Source organism: Syngnathus leptorhynchus, chromosome 20 (genome assembly GCF_054491065.1).
Source record: "Syngnathus leptorhynchus isolate UIUO chromosome 20, UIUO_Slep, whole genome shotgun sequence".
NCBI classification, from domain to species: domain Eukaryota; kingdom Metazoa; phylum Chordata; class Actinopteri; order Syngnathiformes; family Syngnathidae; genus Syngnathus; species Syngnathus leptorhynchus.
In genome coordinates, this window is record NC_141214.1 from 3049543 (window position 1) to 3061311 (window position 11769).

The following is an 11769-nucleotide window of genomic DNA, read 5'->3' on the forward strand; positions in this document are numbered from 1 at the left end:
GTAAAAATCTTTTCAGTTCGACTTAAATTAAATCTTACATGTGAACACGTGTTATGTTGGTGTTGATATTTTGTTGTTCTACATCCCAACTTTCAAACAAGCAAGTCCAATTCAGTGAGTGGTGAGTAACACGCACATACGCATGCATGCACACACACACACACACACACACACACACACACACACACACACTAACATAAGAGGCACCTGCCAAAACTCATGTCACTCATAAATCTCTTTGTCTTATTACCTTTAAGAGGAGACACCCTGACGCCACTGCTTCCATTGACAAATGGACGCCGCCCACACACGCTTCTGCATAAAAGAGAACATAATTGCACAAAAGACAACATGGCACGCAAACATGCAACAACTCACGCACACACTTATATCATATCATTTATAGTTGGTGGTGTTGTGGAATTGACAGAGGTGCAAAAAAATAAAATGTGGGAAATTAATCAAATAGATAATACATAAGATTTACTCTCTTTATCAAGTGTACTATGTCATTCTGCTCAAGGAACTAACTATTTTAGTAAACTTAGAATATTTCTAATGAAAACAAGGATCAAATACATCAAAAAGTAAAATTTCAGATCTCGTGCTGGACTGTAGCTTGTGTACGACGCTCTCTAGTGGTCGAAAGTGTGAACAGCACATTCGACCTCTGCCTGCTTTCACTAAATTTCCAAAGAAAACCACACATTTATAATTCACGTTTTTTTATGAATGGAACACCGATTTTTTTTGTCAATACAGACAGTAAAAACTATCTTAGAAATGCACAAAGAGTACCAAATATTTTTACATAAAGGCGACTCCCCTTTTTTCCAGGCCAACCCTCGTTGCTTAGCAACGCCTTGCAAGGTGGCCTGGGGGCGGGGGCATTTGGATGGCTGCTCCGCTGCATGTATTAAGCGTGTGCTTGTGGGAGTCAGTTATGTGTACACAATAGTATGACAGTAAAAAATAAAAACCTTATTCGATGAGGACTTTCAATGCTGTGGAAATAACTCAATTGTTGAGATGCATTCTGCAAACACATCCACAGTGTTTGAGCTCAGGGACCATGATAGGGCTTGCTCCTCTCTGTGAAGTCAAAAAAGTTTCAGTTAAATTTGGAATAGAAGTCATTTTAATTTTTAAACCTCACACACGCCTCTCTTCCTCATTTAAACCCACTAACATAACAGTCACCGCCCTCTACGCTCTCACATCACCATGACTAGCACTGCTCGCTCCAGCAAGGCGAAGGAGGCCCCGGGCAGTCATGGGAAATGTAGTCCAGACCGCCCAATGGCATTGGAGGAGGTGAGGCTTGAGCAAAATACAACTCCCATCTGAACCCTCGCACGCCAAACCCCGTCGACCAATCTGAATAAGTGGGAGGAGCGCGTCCGCCCACAAAAGCCACAGCTATCTGAGCGTATCTCCCCCTTTATATCCCCAAAAATGAAAGTGTGAACGAATAAAAGCGGAATACGAGAAAATACAAAGAGTGGCTGCAATTTCGGTGGGCTTGCAGACGGCGACGACACGCCGGGAGCAGCGGCAGCAAGCGGGCACGGCACAACAGGGGTGTTGTCCTGATGCTTAAATGGAAGTGGGTGGGCCTCTTCGCTGACACTCTGCAAACGCCGTTGTGGAGACTCTCCTGACAAGCGCTAAATTGCGCGTTGACGGACGCTCTATCCGGGCTCAAGGGACGTGCGACGTGTGTGAGGGGTGCAGCTGCCTTGCAGGGGACGGCCAGAGCTTTCTCCGTTATTTCTGTTCACCGGGAAGGGGTGGGGGCCGTTCCTGCTGTGTCTCCGCTTGGCACCGCCCTTCCTGGACGGTGGGTGGTTTCGTAAAAACGGGCAGATCCGCCACGGCCCGGAGCCCAAGATATAGGCCGTCCTCCGCCTCCGTTTTGGGCCGGCCGGCCTTCTACCGTGAACTACACCCTCTCCCTCTTGGTATATTCATGCGTTATGAGTGGTAGGTATCCTCCTCCTTCTTCCCGTCTCCTCCCCCGTTTCTCCCTCCCGAGTCTAACAGATAGGAAGCCTGTGATGTTGCTCATGAGATTACTGGGAATGATCAATAGCACCGTTGTTGCGCTATATTGGCGATATGCTGCTGCTGCTGCACATGTATTTATAGAGGCACACCTGATGATATTGCCATTCTAACTTTGGAATTGTCTCCCCTCCAGACTCCAAGAAGGAATCAGCGGGAACTGAAGGAGGGAAAGCATCAAAAAAGGGGAAAAATTCTGGATCTCAGGTACTTAAAATCAGAACTTGACTACTTTTGCTTTGCCCTCGGGCAATGAAAATGCACGCACTCGCTCTCAAGCTCCCAGCCCGCCAGTTTGCCAGACACCTCTGGGGGCGTTCCACTCATGAAACCCACTTCCTGCCTGTGTGCAGCGCAGCTGAGAGCCAGCCCCAAAAAGCCTCATGAGGAGCTTTACGCGCCTGTCACACTTCAGCCATTCTACTATGGAAGTGTCACTTTGAATCAACTCCAGAAATGCTTGAATTCTGCTTGTGTATTCTTGCGGCTTTGATGCGAGACTTCTATTTTCGGTCCGTCCATATTTTGGAGATGATTTTTCTGGGAGTCGTTTTCAAATGCACGGCTGCATTTCCGCAGTGTCACTGTATAATTGCAAAACCAACCTGCTTATGTTCTGCCTGCGACCTACTTCCTGTGAGGACAGCGAGAGAAGGCGTCATTTTGTTGCAGAGTTCTGAGAAAAGGAGAAAATGTGGTTCTCACACGCCCACCCACTCACTTCCTGTAATACCGCCCACTTCTACAGACAGCTCTCTTTCTGTCAGCTTCATGTTTCTCTCCTCATCACCATCTTTTCCCCACCCATAGCTCGCCTTTTCTCTCTTCTTGTTGTGTCACAGTGCATTTGCATGCAGAATGCAGGCCCATCCCTCCCGGTTGGCTTCCCTTGACTTGGAGCTGGTGCATGTTTGCGTATGCACAAGTGTTCCGAGTTGTCCCTTCTTCTTACATTCCCGCTTTGTCGTTCATAGGATTCCTCTCAGCCCTCTCCATTGGCTCTGCTGGCAGCCACCTGCAGTAAGATCGGAGGGCAGGGGGGAGCAGAGGGGTCCCAGATCCAGACGGGGCCCCAGCAGATCCAGCTCCAGGCTGGTCAGATTCAACTACAAGCTGGTCAGCTCCAGGGTCAGATTGTGGTGGACACATCTGGGGGCCAGGCCCTGGTTCCCCAGCAGCTGGAACTGGTCCCGGCTCAGTTCACAGGGAACGGGTGGCAGATCATTGCAGCACCAGCTACCATGGCCAAGGAGAACACCAACCAGCCGGTAGCTGTAACAGTGGCCACTACCATTCCTAATGACAGCTCACCAGGACGCAAGGTCAGGGATGAGTTTGTGTTACTACGGCAAACACCTGTATGTTCTCTATTTTGCATTCCCAAATTCACCCATTAGTCAAGTCAAGTCAAGTCAAGTTTATTTGTATAGCCCTAAATCATCGATTTGGAACCTCTTCTCCGTTAGCAAAACAAGGGGGTTGTCAAAGACTTGATTCTGAATAGATGGGGGTTCACTGAATTGATGATGCCACAGTTGTTATTTTTCTTCTCCTAACTGATCCTTTGCCATTGTGAAGGTGAAAGCTGTAGCTGGGACCAACAGTGTGGCTGCCAATCAGCAGCAGCAGTTCCAGATAATCCAGGTTCAGAATCTGCCCAATGCTGGAGGTGGGGTCCAGTACCAGGTCATCCCTCACCTGCAGACTGCAGATGGACAGCAGATCCACATCAACCCAGCTCAGCAGGCTTCCATCGGGGCTTTGCCCGAGCAGCTTCAGCTCATCCAGAGTCCAAGTCCAGGCCAGGCTCAGGCCATTCTTCAGACAGCCAACCAGCAGGCTATCCTGTCAAGTACAGCCAATCAGACGGTCCCCCTGCAAATCCGTCCAGCTCAGTCTTTCCCCCTGCAGTTGCAGACCCTTCAGGGATCTCAGACTCCTGTCATGACCACGTTACCCATCAACCTTGGTGGCATGACCTTGGCTTTGCCTGTCATCAATAATATCGGAGGAGGTGGGGCCGTGCAGCTTATCCAATCAACAGATGGCACTTTTTCTGTTGCCAGTGGCAACCAGTTGATGACAACGGCAGCGGTCTCTGGGGCAGCACCGACACCAGTTGCCGAAGGGGACGGCATGTCAGAAGGACCGCAATTGGTCTCTACTGGTATTGAAGCTGCAGCGACGGAAAATCAAGCACAAAGCACCGAGGCAGACTCTCAAAGTCAGAATCAGGCCAATGGGATCCAAGGCCAGACGGACGCACCGGGAACCATTCAGCAGGTGATCGTGGGGCAAGTAGGACATCAGTTAGTGCAGCAGATTCAGCTGCAGCCCCAGGCAAGTCAAAACCAAGGTCAGCAGCAGCACATTCAGACTCTCCAGCTAGCCCCTGGTCAAACACTGCAACCCATTCAGGCCTTCCAGAATCCAGCCCAGGTCCTTATTCGCACACCGACATTGTCCCCTTCTGGGCAGATTGCCTGGCAGACGCTCCAGCTCCCAGGGGGTGTCTCCCTCCAGGGAAGCCTGGGAGCGGCAATGCCACAGCAGCTTACGCTTGCCCCGATGGCTGGCGGAACAACAGTGGGGAGCGGAGGCTTGGTCTCCCTCGGCGGAACTCCACTCACACTAAGTACAGCTCAGATCAATCCGGGATCTGGGGTACAGACGGTCAGCATCGCTGGGATCGGGGGCACCGGGGTTCAGGTGCAGGGCGTGCCACTCACTATTACCGGACTACAGGGTAAGTAAGGCACCGCTGATAGAATTTATCCAGGATCGGAGGCCAGTTTAGAACCTGATTTTCTAACCCCAAGGCAGAACTAAACTAGCAACCTTTGAATGCTTTTGTGTGTCATTTCTCACCGTAAGGTCAACCACAAGCGCAAGATGGTGTCAAAGTTCAGTCGTCCCCTGTGACGGTCACCGTGGGGAACGTGGCATCCAGTTCGTCAATGAGTCCGGATCAGTTAGGATCGGTGCAGAGCTCCTCAGACCAGGAGGGACCGCCCAGCAAGAGGCTCCGGCGAGTTGCCTGCTCCTGCCCAAACTGCAGAGATGGAGAGGCAAGGTAGGAAGGATGTTAGAAAGGTGGAGTAGGATGCAGAGCCGAATCACAAATGACAACTTCACCTAGTATACAAGTTTAACTTCAAATTGCTGCAGTAAAAGACTCCTGCCCTCTGGCGCAGAAACAGTGGTGACCCCACAAAGAAAAAGCAGCACATCTGCCACATGGAAGGCTGCGGGAAAGTGTACGGCAAGACTTCTCACCTGAGGGCCCACCTGCGCTGGCACACGGGCGAGAGGCCGTTTGTCTGCAACTGGATCTTCTGCGGCAAGCGGTTTACCAGGAGCGACGAGCTGCAGAGACACCGGAGAACGCACACAGGTGCCTGGGTCACCACACGCGCACACATACATTTGATACTAGAGCGAGTGTAATGTCCTGCCTGCCACATTTAAGTTATTTGACCGTTTCAAAAAATGACTTCTTAGATAGTTTTGTTTTTGTCCTGCAATAGGAGAGAAGCGCTTTGAGTGTCCCGAATGCTCCAAGCGCTTCATGCGCAGTGACCACCTCTCAAAGCACATCAAGACTCACCAGAATAAAAAGGGCGGAGCCGCCGTGGCCATCATCACCACCGCCAGCATGGAGGACGACGCCCCCGAGGGCCTCCAGGCTTCCCCTCAAATCGTCACTGTGGCTACCCTCTCCCGTGATTCCGAGCCCGAAACGCCCACCACCTCCAATAACCTGGAGGAGGAGGAGGAGGAGTTTGAATAGGTTGTTTGTCACAGAGACTGTTGGCGCGGCTGGTTTTCTTTTTACAGACGCTTCGTGATAAAAAAAAAAAAAGCATCATTCAAATACAGTCAAAAAATTTTCTAAATCATGCTAACATCTCTCTATGCACAAAATTGTGTACCCGTTTCTTACCTGTCAGACAGGGCTGAGGGTCAATCAAGGTACAGGACTGTTGCAGAGCCGAGGCAGTCTTGGGAAAGTGTGCGTGTGTGTGCAAGTCAACCTCTGCCCTATGATCAGTTTGTGTGCTTGTCATGAAGAGGATCTACCTAATTTGAGTTTTGTCCTCCCATCTGATTCAGGGGTGGTTTCCTTTGTGAACTGTTACAAAAGAAAAGGAGAATTCCTTCAACGAGGAACAAAAAAAAAAAAAAAAAAAGCACATATGAAAAGATTTATATATAATGCATTCCTATTGCGGCAATGGCCATTAGAAAAGGTTTCTATAAAAGAAAACAATCTAGCTTTCTACAACGATGTGAGATGAAAGCAATACTTTAACGACAATCTCGTGGAACATGTTTACATTGTCAGGAGTTTGGTGGAAACAAATGAGAGCACACACACACACACACATTCGAGTAGTAGTTTGGTAATTCCTGACATTTCATCAATATTGTGTTTTGATTTCTAGCAGCTGAAAGAGACAGCAACGATACTTTGGGGTTTCTGTGCTCTTCTGATTGCCACCATCACCCTGCTCTGTGACCTACTGCTGCCTTAACACAAGATGAGGGAAGGTCAGAGCATGCCAAGTGGGTTGGTGGATGGGCGGCGGTGAGATGGAGTGCAAAGTGCAGTGAGTTAAGTGGGGCAGGGGGGGTTGGTTGTTCAGGCTGTTTATGTGGTGTTTCTGGTGGTGTTGCTCAGTGTTAGTCCAGTGCGTACAGTCTTATTTACAAGAAAAATAATTAAAAAAATATTTTATAGAATTTGCTTTGAAAGCCAGCCCCACCCAGTTAACACACAGCAGCCCACTGTGTAAAGCTAATTTATTATCCTTGATTTTTAATATTTGCCTTCTTGCTGGACTTGTATTTGTGTGTCAGGGTGTTGATTTGAAAGTTGTGTACGCCACAGCATGTTTCAGTTTTTTTTTTTTTTTTTTGCTGTAGTAGTATGACTTGTGTTCTTCCTCCTTGCGCCTTGTGTTTTTCTTCTTTTTGGGAGAAAAAAGAAAGCAAAAAAATGTGTTTTAAACAAAAAAAAGTTGATACCAAACAAATGTAGATGTTTTTGGTAATATTTTGTGTGACAACCAATTTTTTTTCTTTCGTATTTTCTAGCGACATCTCATTTATAAATCTTTTTCTAAACTGTGTTCTTCGCCATGACATTTGATATTGCGTTTTTTGCCAGGTTTGCCTCAAAGGCTGCGGTTTGTGGAGATTTCTAAAACTGGTTTGTACAAATGTGTTATGTCAGTAAAACGAAGGAGGAAAAGACCTAACGTCAAATAGAAAATATTAATTGCTTGCATAACACGTAACAATAAAGTGATTTTAAACAGCCTTACCTTTCTGACTGCCAACATACTCAATCTGCAAACTGCATCACAAGTACATAAAACAGAAAAATACCAGAGTCAAAGTCTGTCTTTATTAGAACTATTTTACATTGAAATGACAAAAAAAACCTGCTGTAGTGATACCTTGACATACAAGTGACTTGACTTAATATTTTTTTGAGATATAAGTCTTAGCTCAGATGATTTTAATCTTTGACTGGTGGTACAAGCATATATTTCTCATCCGCTATGAAAATCAACTAGTAATAGGAGCTAATTGAGCTGTCTTGACAGGCTATTTATCGTGCAACTGCATGTCAGTACTGTATTCTTCTATCCATTGGTGGACAAAACACGCACACTACATCGAAGGACCCGCACAATTAATTAAACCATTTTGATGAACACTATCTTGAATTTACTACACTAATGATTGTTTTTACTCTATGTTTTTGTAGAGTGCAGTTTTTTTTCTTTTTTTTTGGTGGGTGTTTCGTGGAAAAAGATGATTTGAGTGTTTTGAGTTACAAGCAGTCACGGAATGAATTAAACTTCTAAATTGAGGCACCACTGTATAATGGTAAAAAAGTCAATTGCATTTTTTTTTTTTTGTTGCTAGTTCTTGATTGTTATGGTGAACAAAAAACCCACTCCAAAGGAAAACAAATGTAAAATGCAAAGTTGAAAAGCTACACACACAAAAAACTACTAATAGTGTTGCAGTGTTTGTTTTCTACAAGGGCAACAGCCTAAATCCCGTTAGCTAATAGCATTTGTCTAAAAGAACAAACCTTTATTTAAATTCTACAGTACTTTGAAGTGTATCATCTGCTTGAGGAGAGTCTTCAAGGACTTTACAGTAGCTCCTTCTGAATTCTGCCATTGAGACAAAACAAGGCAAAAAATTGATTGATATTGGGTATATAATACAACAAAAATTGTCAGCAAGCTCCTTGCAAATTGCAAAATCTCATTTACAAGATGATGCTGTGTACGTACTTCTCCAGATACTCGTGGACGTTGTCGTGGCCGTTGTAGCGGGCCAGCCCGACCAAAATGCCAGTAGCACAGCGCCCTTCTTTCTTTCGACACAGGCTGCAGTTACACATTCCTCTGCATATGGGACATGACCATTTCTGCAGAAAAGACAACCTCTTTGTTATGACTTCATTTACTGCGTCCACTTGGATAATATGATGGGAAGTTGCAATGTATCCTTTATTCTGTTACTATGCCTGAAATGGATAAAAACTGTCAATTTTTTTATTTCATTTTTTTTTTAAATCCCAACTCTAACTGAGCTAAATACTTTTTGAAATACATAGTGTGTTCATACTGACCGGGTCAAGCAATACGGTGCGCACATCCTCACCATAGCGGTTCTTCAGACATGGCCCACAAAACTGGCCTTTGCCTGCAGAACAGAACCCACTGCGACACACTGTCTTTGTGTCGAGGGTTTTCTGTCTGCACTGATGGCACGAGCTTCCCTGAGGGGAACAACACACATATGACAAAAGAACACTAGTTGAGCAGACATCCCTGAAGAGCAGCGCCTGCACAAAAACCATCAAAGTGTGCTGGTGACCCACATTGTCCTTGTCCCAGATCTTATCTTTGCTGCGATACGCTATGTTGTCCAAGTCATCTTTGGAGATGTCATCAACCAATTTGAACTCGAACTGACTGCGTCGGTGGCTCCTCCTCTTCTTCTTTGGCATGTTACCAGCACTTTCCTCATCCACCTGCCAGTCAGGGGCCCAAGTCAAACAATGAGGGACTTTACATTTTCGTGCAATGTTTAATTGCCTGTTTATACGTAGTGCTTTCAATTTGTACCTCTATCAGTCTCCTGATGTCTACAGCCTTGGGGCCGCTGTGGGGCAACGGCTCACACACTTGGTCCACAGCAAAGTTCTCAGGAGGGCGGGCTTTCCGAGACGGGTTTCTCCTTTCAGACCCTGTGTTCTGTTCTATTTTGCGTTTGCGCGGCGTTGTTTTCACCGGGGAACACTTCTTCTTCTGCATTGATGTAAAAAAAAAAAAAACAAGCAGAGGTGTGGTTTGTTTAAGTATCACAATAAGAACTGGAGGGCTTAGTTGAAAGGCAGTGCTCACTTGAGGGGTGTCAGGCAAAGTCAGGTCCGCCATAGTGGTGAGATCAGCAAAAAGCTTGGCCAGCTGCAAAACAAGAGCCAAGAAGAAAAATGCAGGTCTATCAACATTTATATTATGATGCTGAACATCACAGCGCCATACTGTTTGTCATTGTATTGAAACCGTTTACCCACCATGGCTTTGTTTTCCTGGATGTTTTTGTCCCGCTTGCTTAGGCTTTGGCACACAGCCTCATCTTCTCCCTTCGCCTTCTCTGTCTTCACTTCTCTTTGTTTATCCTCCTGCTTCGTCATCCTCTGCCGCACCTTCTGTGCCACGGTTTCTTTAACCGGCTTTCTGAGACTTTTTGCTTGTGGCTCCTTTTTGGGGGTGGGAGACTGTTTGACTGGAAATCTGAGAAAACAACATTGATAATATGCAATTGAGAGGTCCCACAGTACAGTCTGAACATACAACATAAATGTGAATGTTTTGTGCATGCTCGCTGATAAATTACAAGACAAGTCTTCAGTTATTTAACACTGAGCTTTTCAATGCATGTCATGGTCAACACTGCTATTCAGTATACCTGAGTGCTACTAGGAGACTTCTACTTCTCTTAGGTGCTGGTGTCTCCTCCCCATCAGAATAGAAGCCTGTGTCCAGATCGCTTTCATCCTCTGCCTCCACCATCTGCCAAGAAATCAAATGTTAAAATGGAAACTACTGACATTATACAATTCAGATTTGACCAAAACAAATTAGGAAAATCTGGAAATCTGTCTCCAAAATGACATGATTTTTGATGATCTCTGCCAACCTCAGCAAAACTAAATTCAGCCAGCATCAATGCTTAACTATATTTTTCCAGTTTTTTCGGCTTTGTGCGACGCCCCCCATATCTGAACTAAGATCAAGTCTTGGATGTTATGAGTCAAACCTTGGTCTTGAATTGCCTATTAAAACGTCTCCTGTCCACTTCATCATCGTCCTCACTGAAGCCTTCAAAGTCATCCTCGCTGTCCGACTGGTTGAAGAGACAAGCCAGCTCGGCGGTAATAAACTTGGACTTGAAATGCAGCGCCTTGTGAAAGACATAAAATGTACAACGACAAATTAAAGTGAACACCAAAGGAAGCTTCTCAATTCTCAGCAATTTTTCTCTTAACATTCAACGGTAGCTTTGCTAAAAAAAAATATTTTTTGAGTACTGTGAAGTTTTACAACATGAATATTTTTTTTAAAATTCAGAGCCTTGTTCTTTCACAATGACCAATCTAATTTGTGGGAGTAATACAGTAACACACAAATACCACTGAAAATGACTTTTTTTTTTTTTTTTTAGGTTTTTAGGTTTTTGTCACAAATTTTGAGAGAGTACTCATTTGGGTTGAGCACAGTAAACAGAACTGGGTTTTACTGTCAGCAACAGGCACCATGAGGGGACTAGTCAGGTGAAGAAACGATGTAAAAATATATATTACTGCCCTCAAAGCGCTGTTCTTTACTATAGTCAGCTCAACAATTAACAACAGAGACACAATTGTAGCTCACCATTTTGTTTCACCGAAGAATGGGAAAGTTACACTTCATTCGACTCACAAAGCAACTCGTTTTTGACGTTAAACAGTGAGCAACCCCAGCAAACGTGTTTTAAAGAAATTAGTAATTTCAATTACCTTTGACTCGAGTGCCATTTTGTCGTTGTTTAAGTTAAAAATCAATTAAAAATACAATTTTGTCTTAAGGAAATTACAACAGCAGGGAGTCGAAATGGATTTAAACATGGAGACGGATAAATGGGTTAGCTGTAAATCCAGGTGCGTTCTGGCGAGTTGCAACGTTACATTTTATGGATATATAATTCTATATCTTTAGCGATACACTTGCAATCATTAATTATAGTTTTATGTTTCTAATTGCAGCTATTAATTGAATTCGTTGGAACAATTTACTGCATTAAAAGATGTTGTCGGTTTGTAACACCCCTCTTTTTCCATCGAATGGTACAGTCTGATGTACCGCGCGAAAGTTGTATGGGCGTGACCTATACCGGATGCGTCGAGTTTCGTAGATTTGTTGATTATAGTTATTATAACCCAACAAATTTAGAGCTATAAATTTTTTTGCAATTTATTTTAGCTTTCCATTACTGAAGTTCTTTTTAAAATAGTATTGTAATGGAACATGTATTTATTCCACGCCACAAAATATTGTTCACTAACGTCATGAGCACAGTCAGTGGCGGTCCTTGCTTGAATGGCATCTTGGTCAAAGACCTCCTCAGCCA

General features: G+C 44.9%; 2 protein-coding genes across 5 annotated transcripts in view; one reads left to right on the top strand and one right to left on the bottom strand.

The window, feature by feature from the left end:
• The window catches only part of cdca7l (cell division cycle associated 7 like), a 37263-nt gene extending 25789 nt beyond the window's left edge, over window positions 1–11474 (bottom strand). Inside the window, exons 1-17 of one of the 3 annotated variants that reach the window (XR_015062875.1) lie at window positions 11159–11474; window positions 10420–10563; window positions 10069–10172; window positions 9674–9893; window positions 9501–9563; window positions 9222–9404; window positions 8975–9127; window positions 8723–8872; window positions 8382–8518; window positions 8174–8258; window positions 7392–7423; window positions 6008–6196; window positions 5672–5824; window positions 5341–5430; window positions 4933–5116; window positions 981–1092; window positions 251–315 (exon numbers count right to left, since the gene is read on the bottom strand). Coding sequence is in view for 1 of the 3 variants with exons in the window: in XM_085900391.1 (XP_085756517.1) it covers window positions 8237–8258; window positions 8382–8518; window positions 8723–8872; window positions 8975–9127; window positions 9222–9404; window positions 9501–9563; window positions 9674–9893; window positions 10069–10172; window positions 10420–10563; window positions 11159–11176 (1194 nt within the window). In the remaining 2 variants the exon portion in view is untranslated. Of the gene's footprint in view, window positions 1–250; window positions 316–980; window positions 1093–4932; window positions 5117–5340; window positions 5431–5671; window positions 5825–6007; window positions 6197–7391; window positions 7424–7454; window positions 8259–8381; window positions 8519–8722; window positions 8873–8974; window positions 9128–9221; window positions 9405–9500; window positions 9564–9673; window positions 9894–10068; window positions 10173–10419; window positions 10564–11033 lie in introns of those variants that run through there. The other 2 variants (XR_015062876.1, XM_085900391.1) reach the window with 2 other exon arrangements.
• Window positions 1392–6212, top strand: sp4 (sp4 transcription factor). 2 transcript variants are annotated; one of them, XM_085900384.1, is made up of 7 exons: window positions 1392–1983; window positions 2201–2271; window positions 3039–3386; window positions 3643–4810; window positions 4939–5137; window positions 5259–5458; window positions 5592–6212. In XM_085900384.1, exons 1-7 carry the CDS (start codon window positions 1977–1979, stop codon window positions 5852–5854), a joined length of 2256 nt encoding a protein of 751 aa, XP_085756510.1. In that variant the 5' UTR covers window positions 1392–1976; the 3' UTR covers window positions 5855–6212. The 2 variants fall into 2 exon arrangements, with proteins under 2 accessions (XP_085756510.1, XP_085756511.1); XM_085900385.1 differs by having other exon boundaries at window positions 5265–5458.
• Window positions 11475–11769: the final 295 nt, after the last annotated feature.

Excerpts from the sequence above, each read along its gene's own strand:
- sp4 (XM_085900384.1), top strand. Across the intron at positions 5,138-5,258 it reads TGCAGAGATGGAGAGGCAAG|AAACAGTGGTGACCCCACAA; the intron begins GTAGGAAGGATG and ends CCTCTGGCGCAG. Across the intron at positions 5,459-5,591 it reads ACACCGGAGAACGCACACAG|GAGAGAAGCGCTTTGAGTGT; the intron begins GTGCCTGGGTCA and ends GTCCTGCAATAG.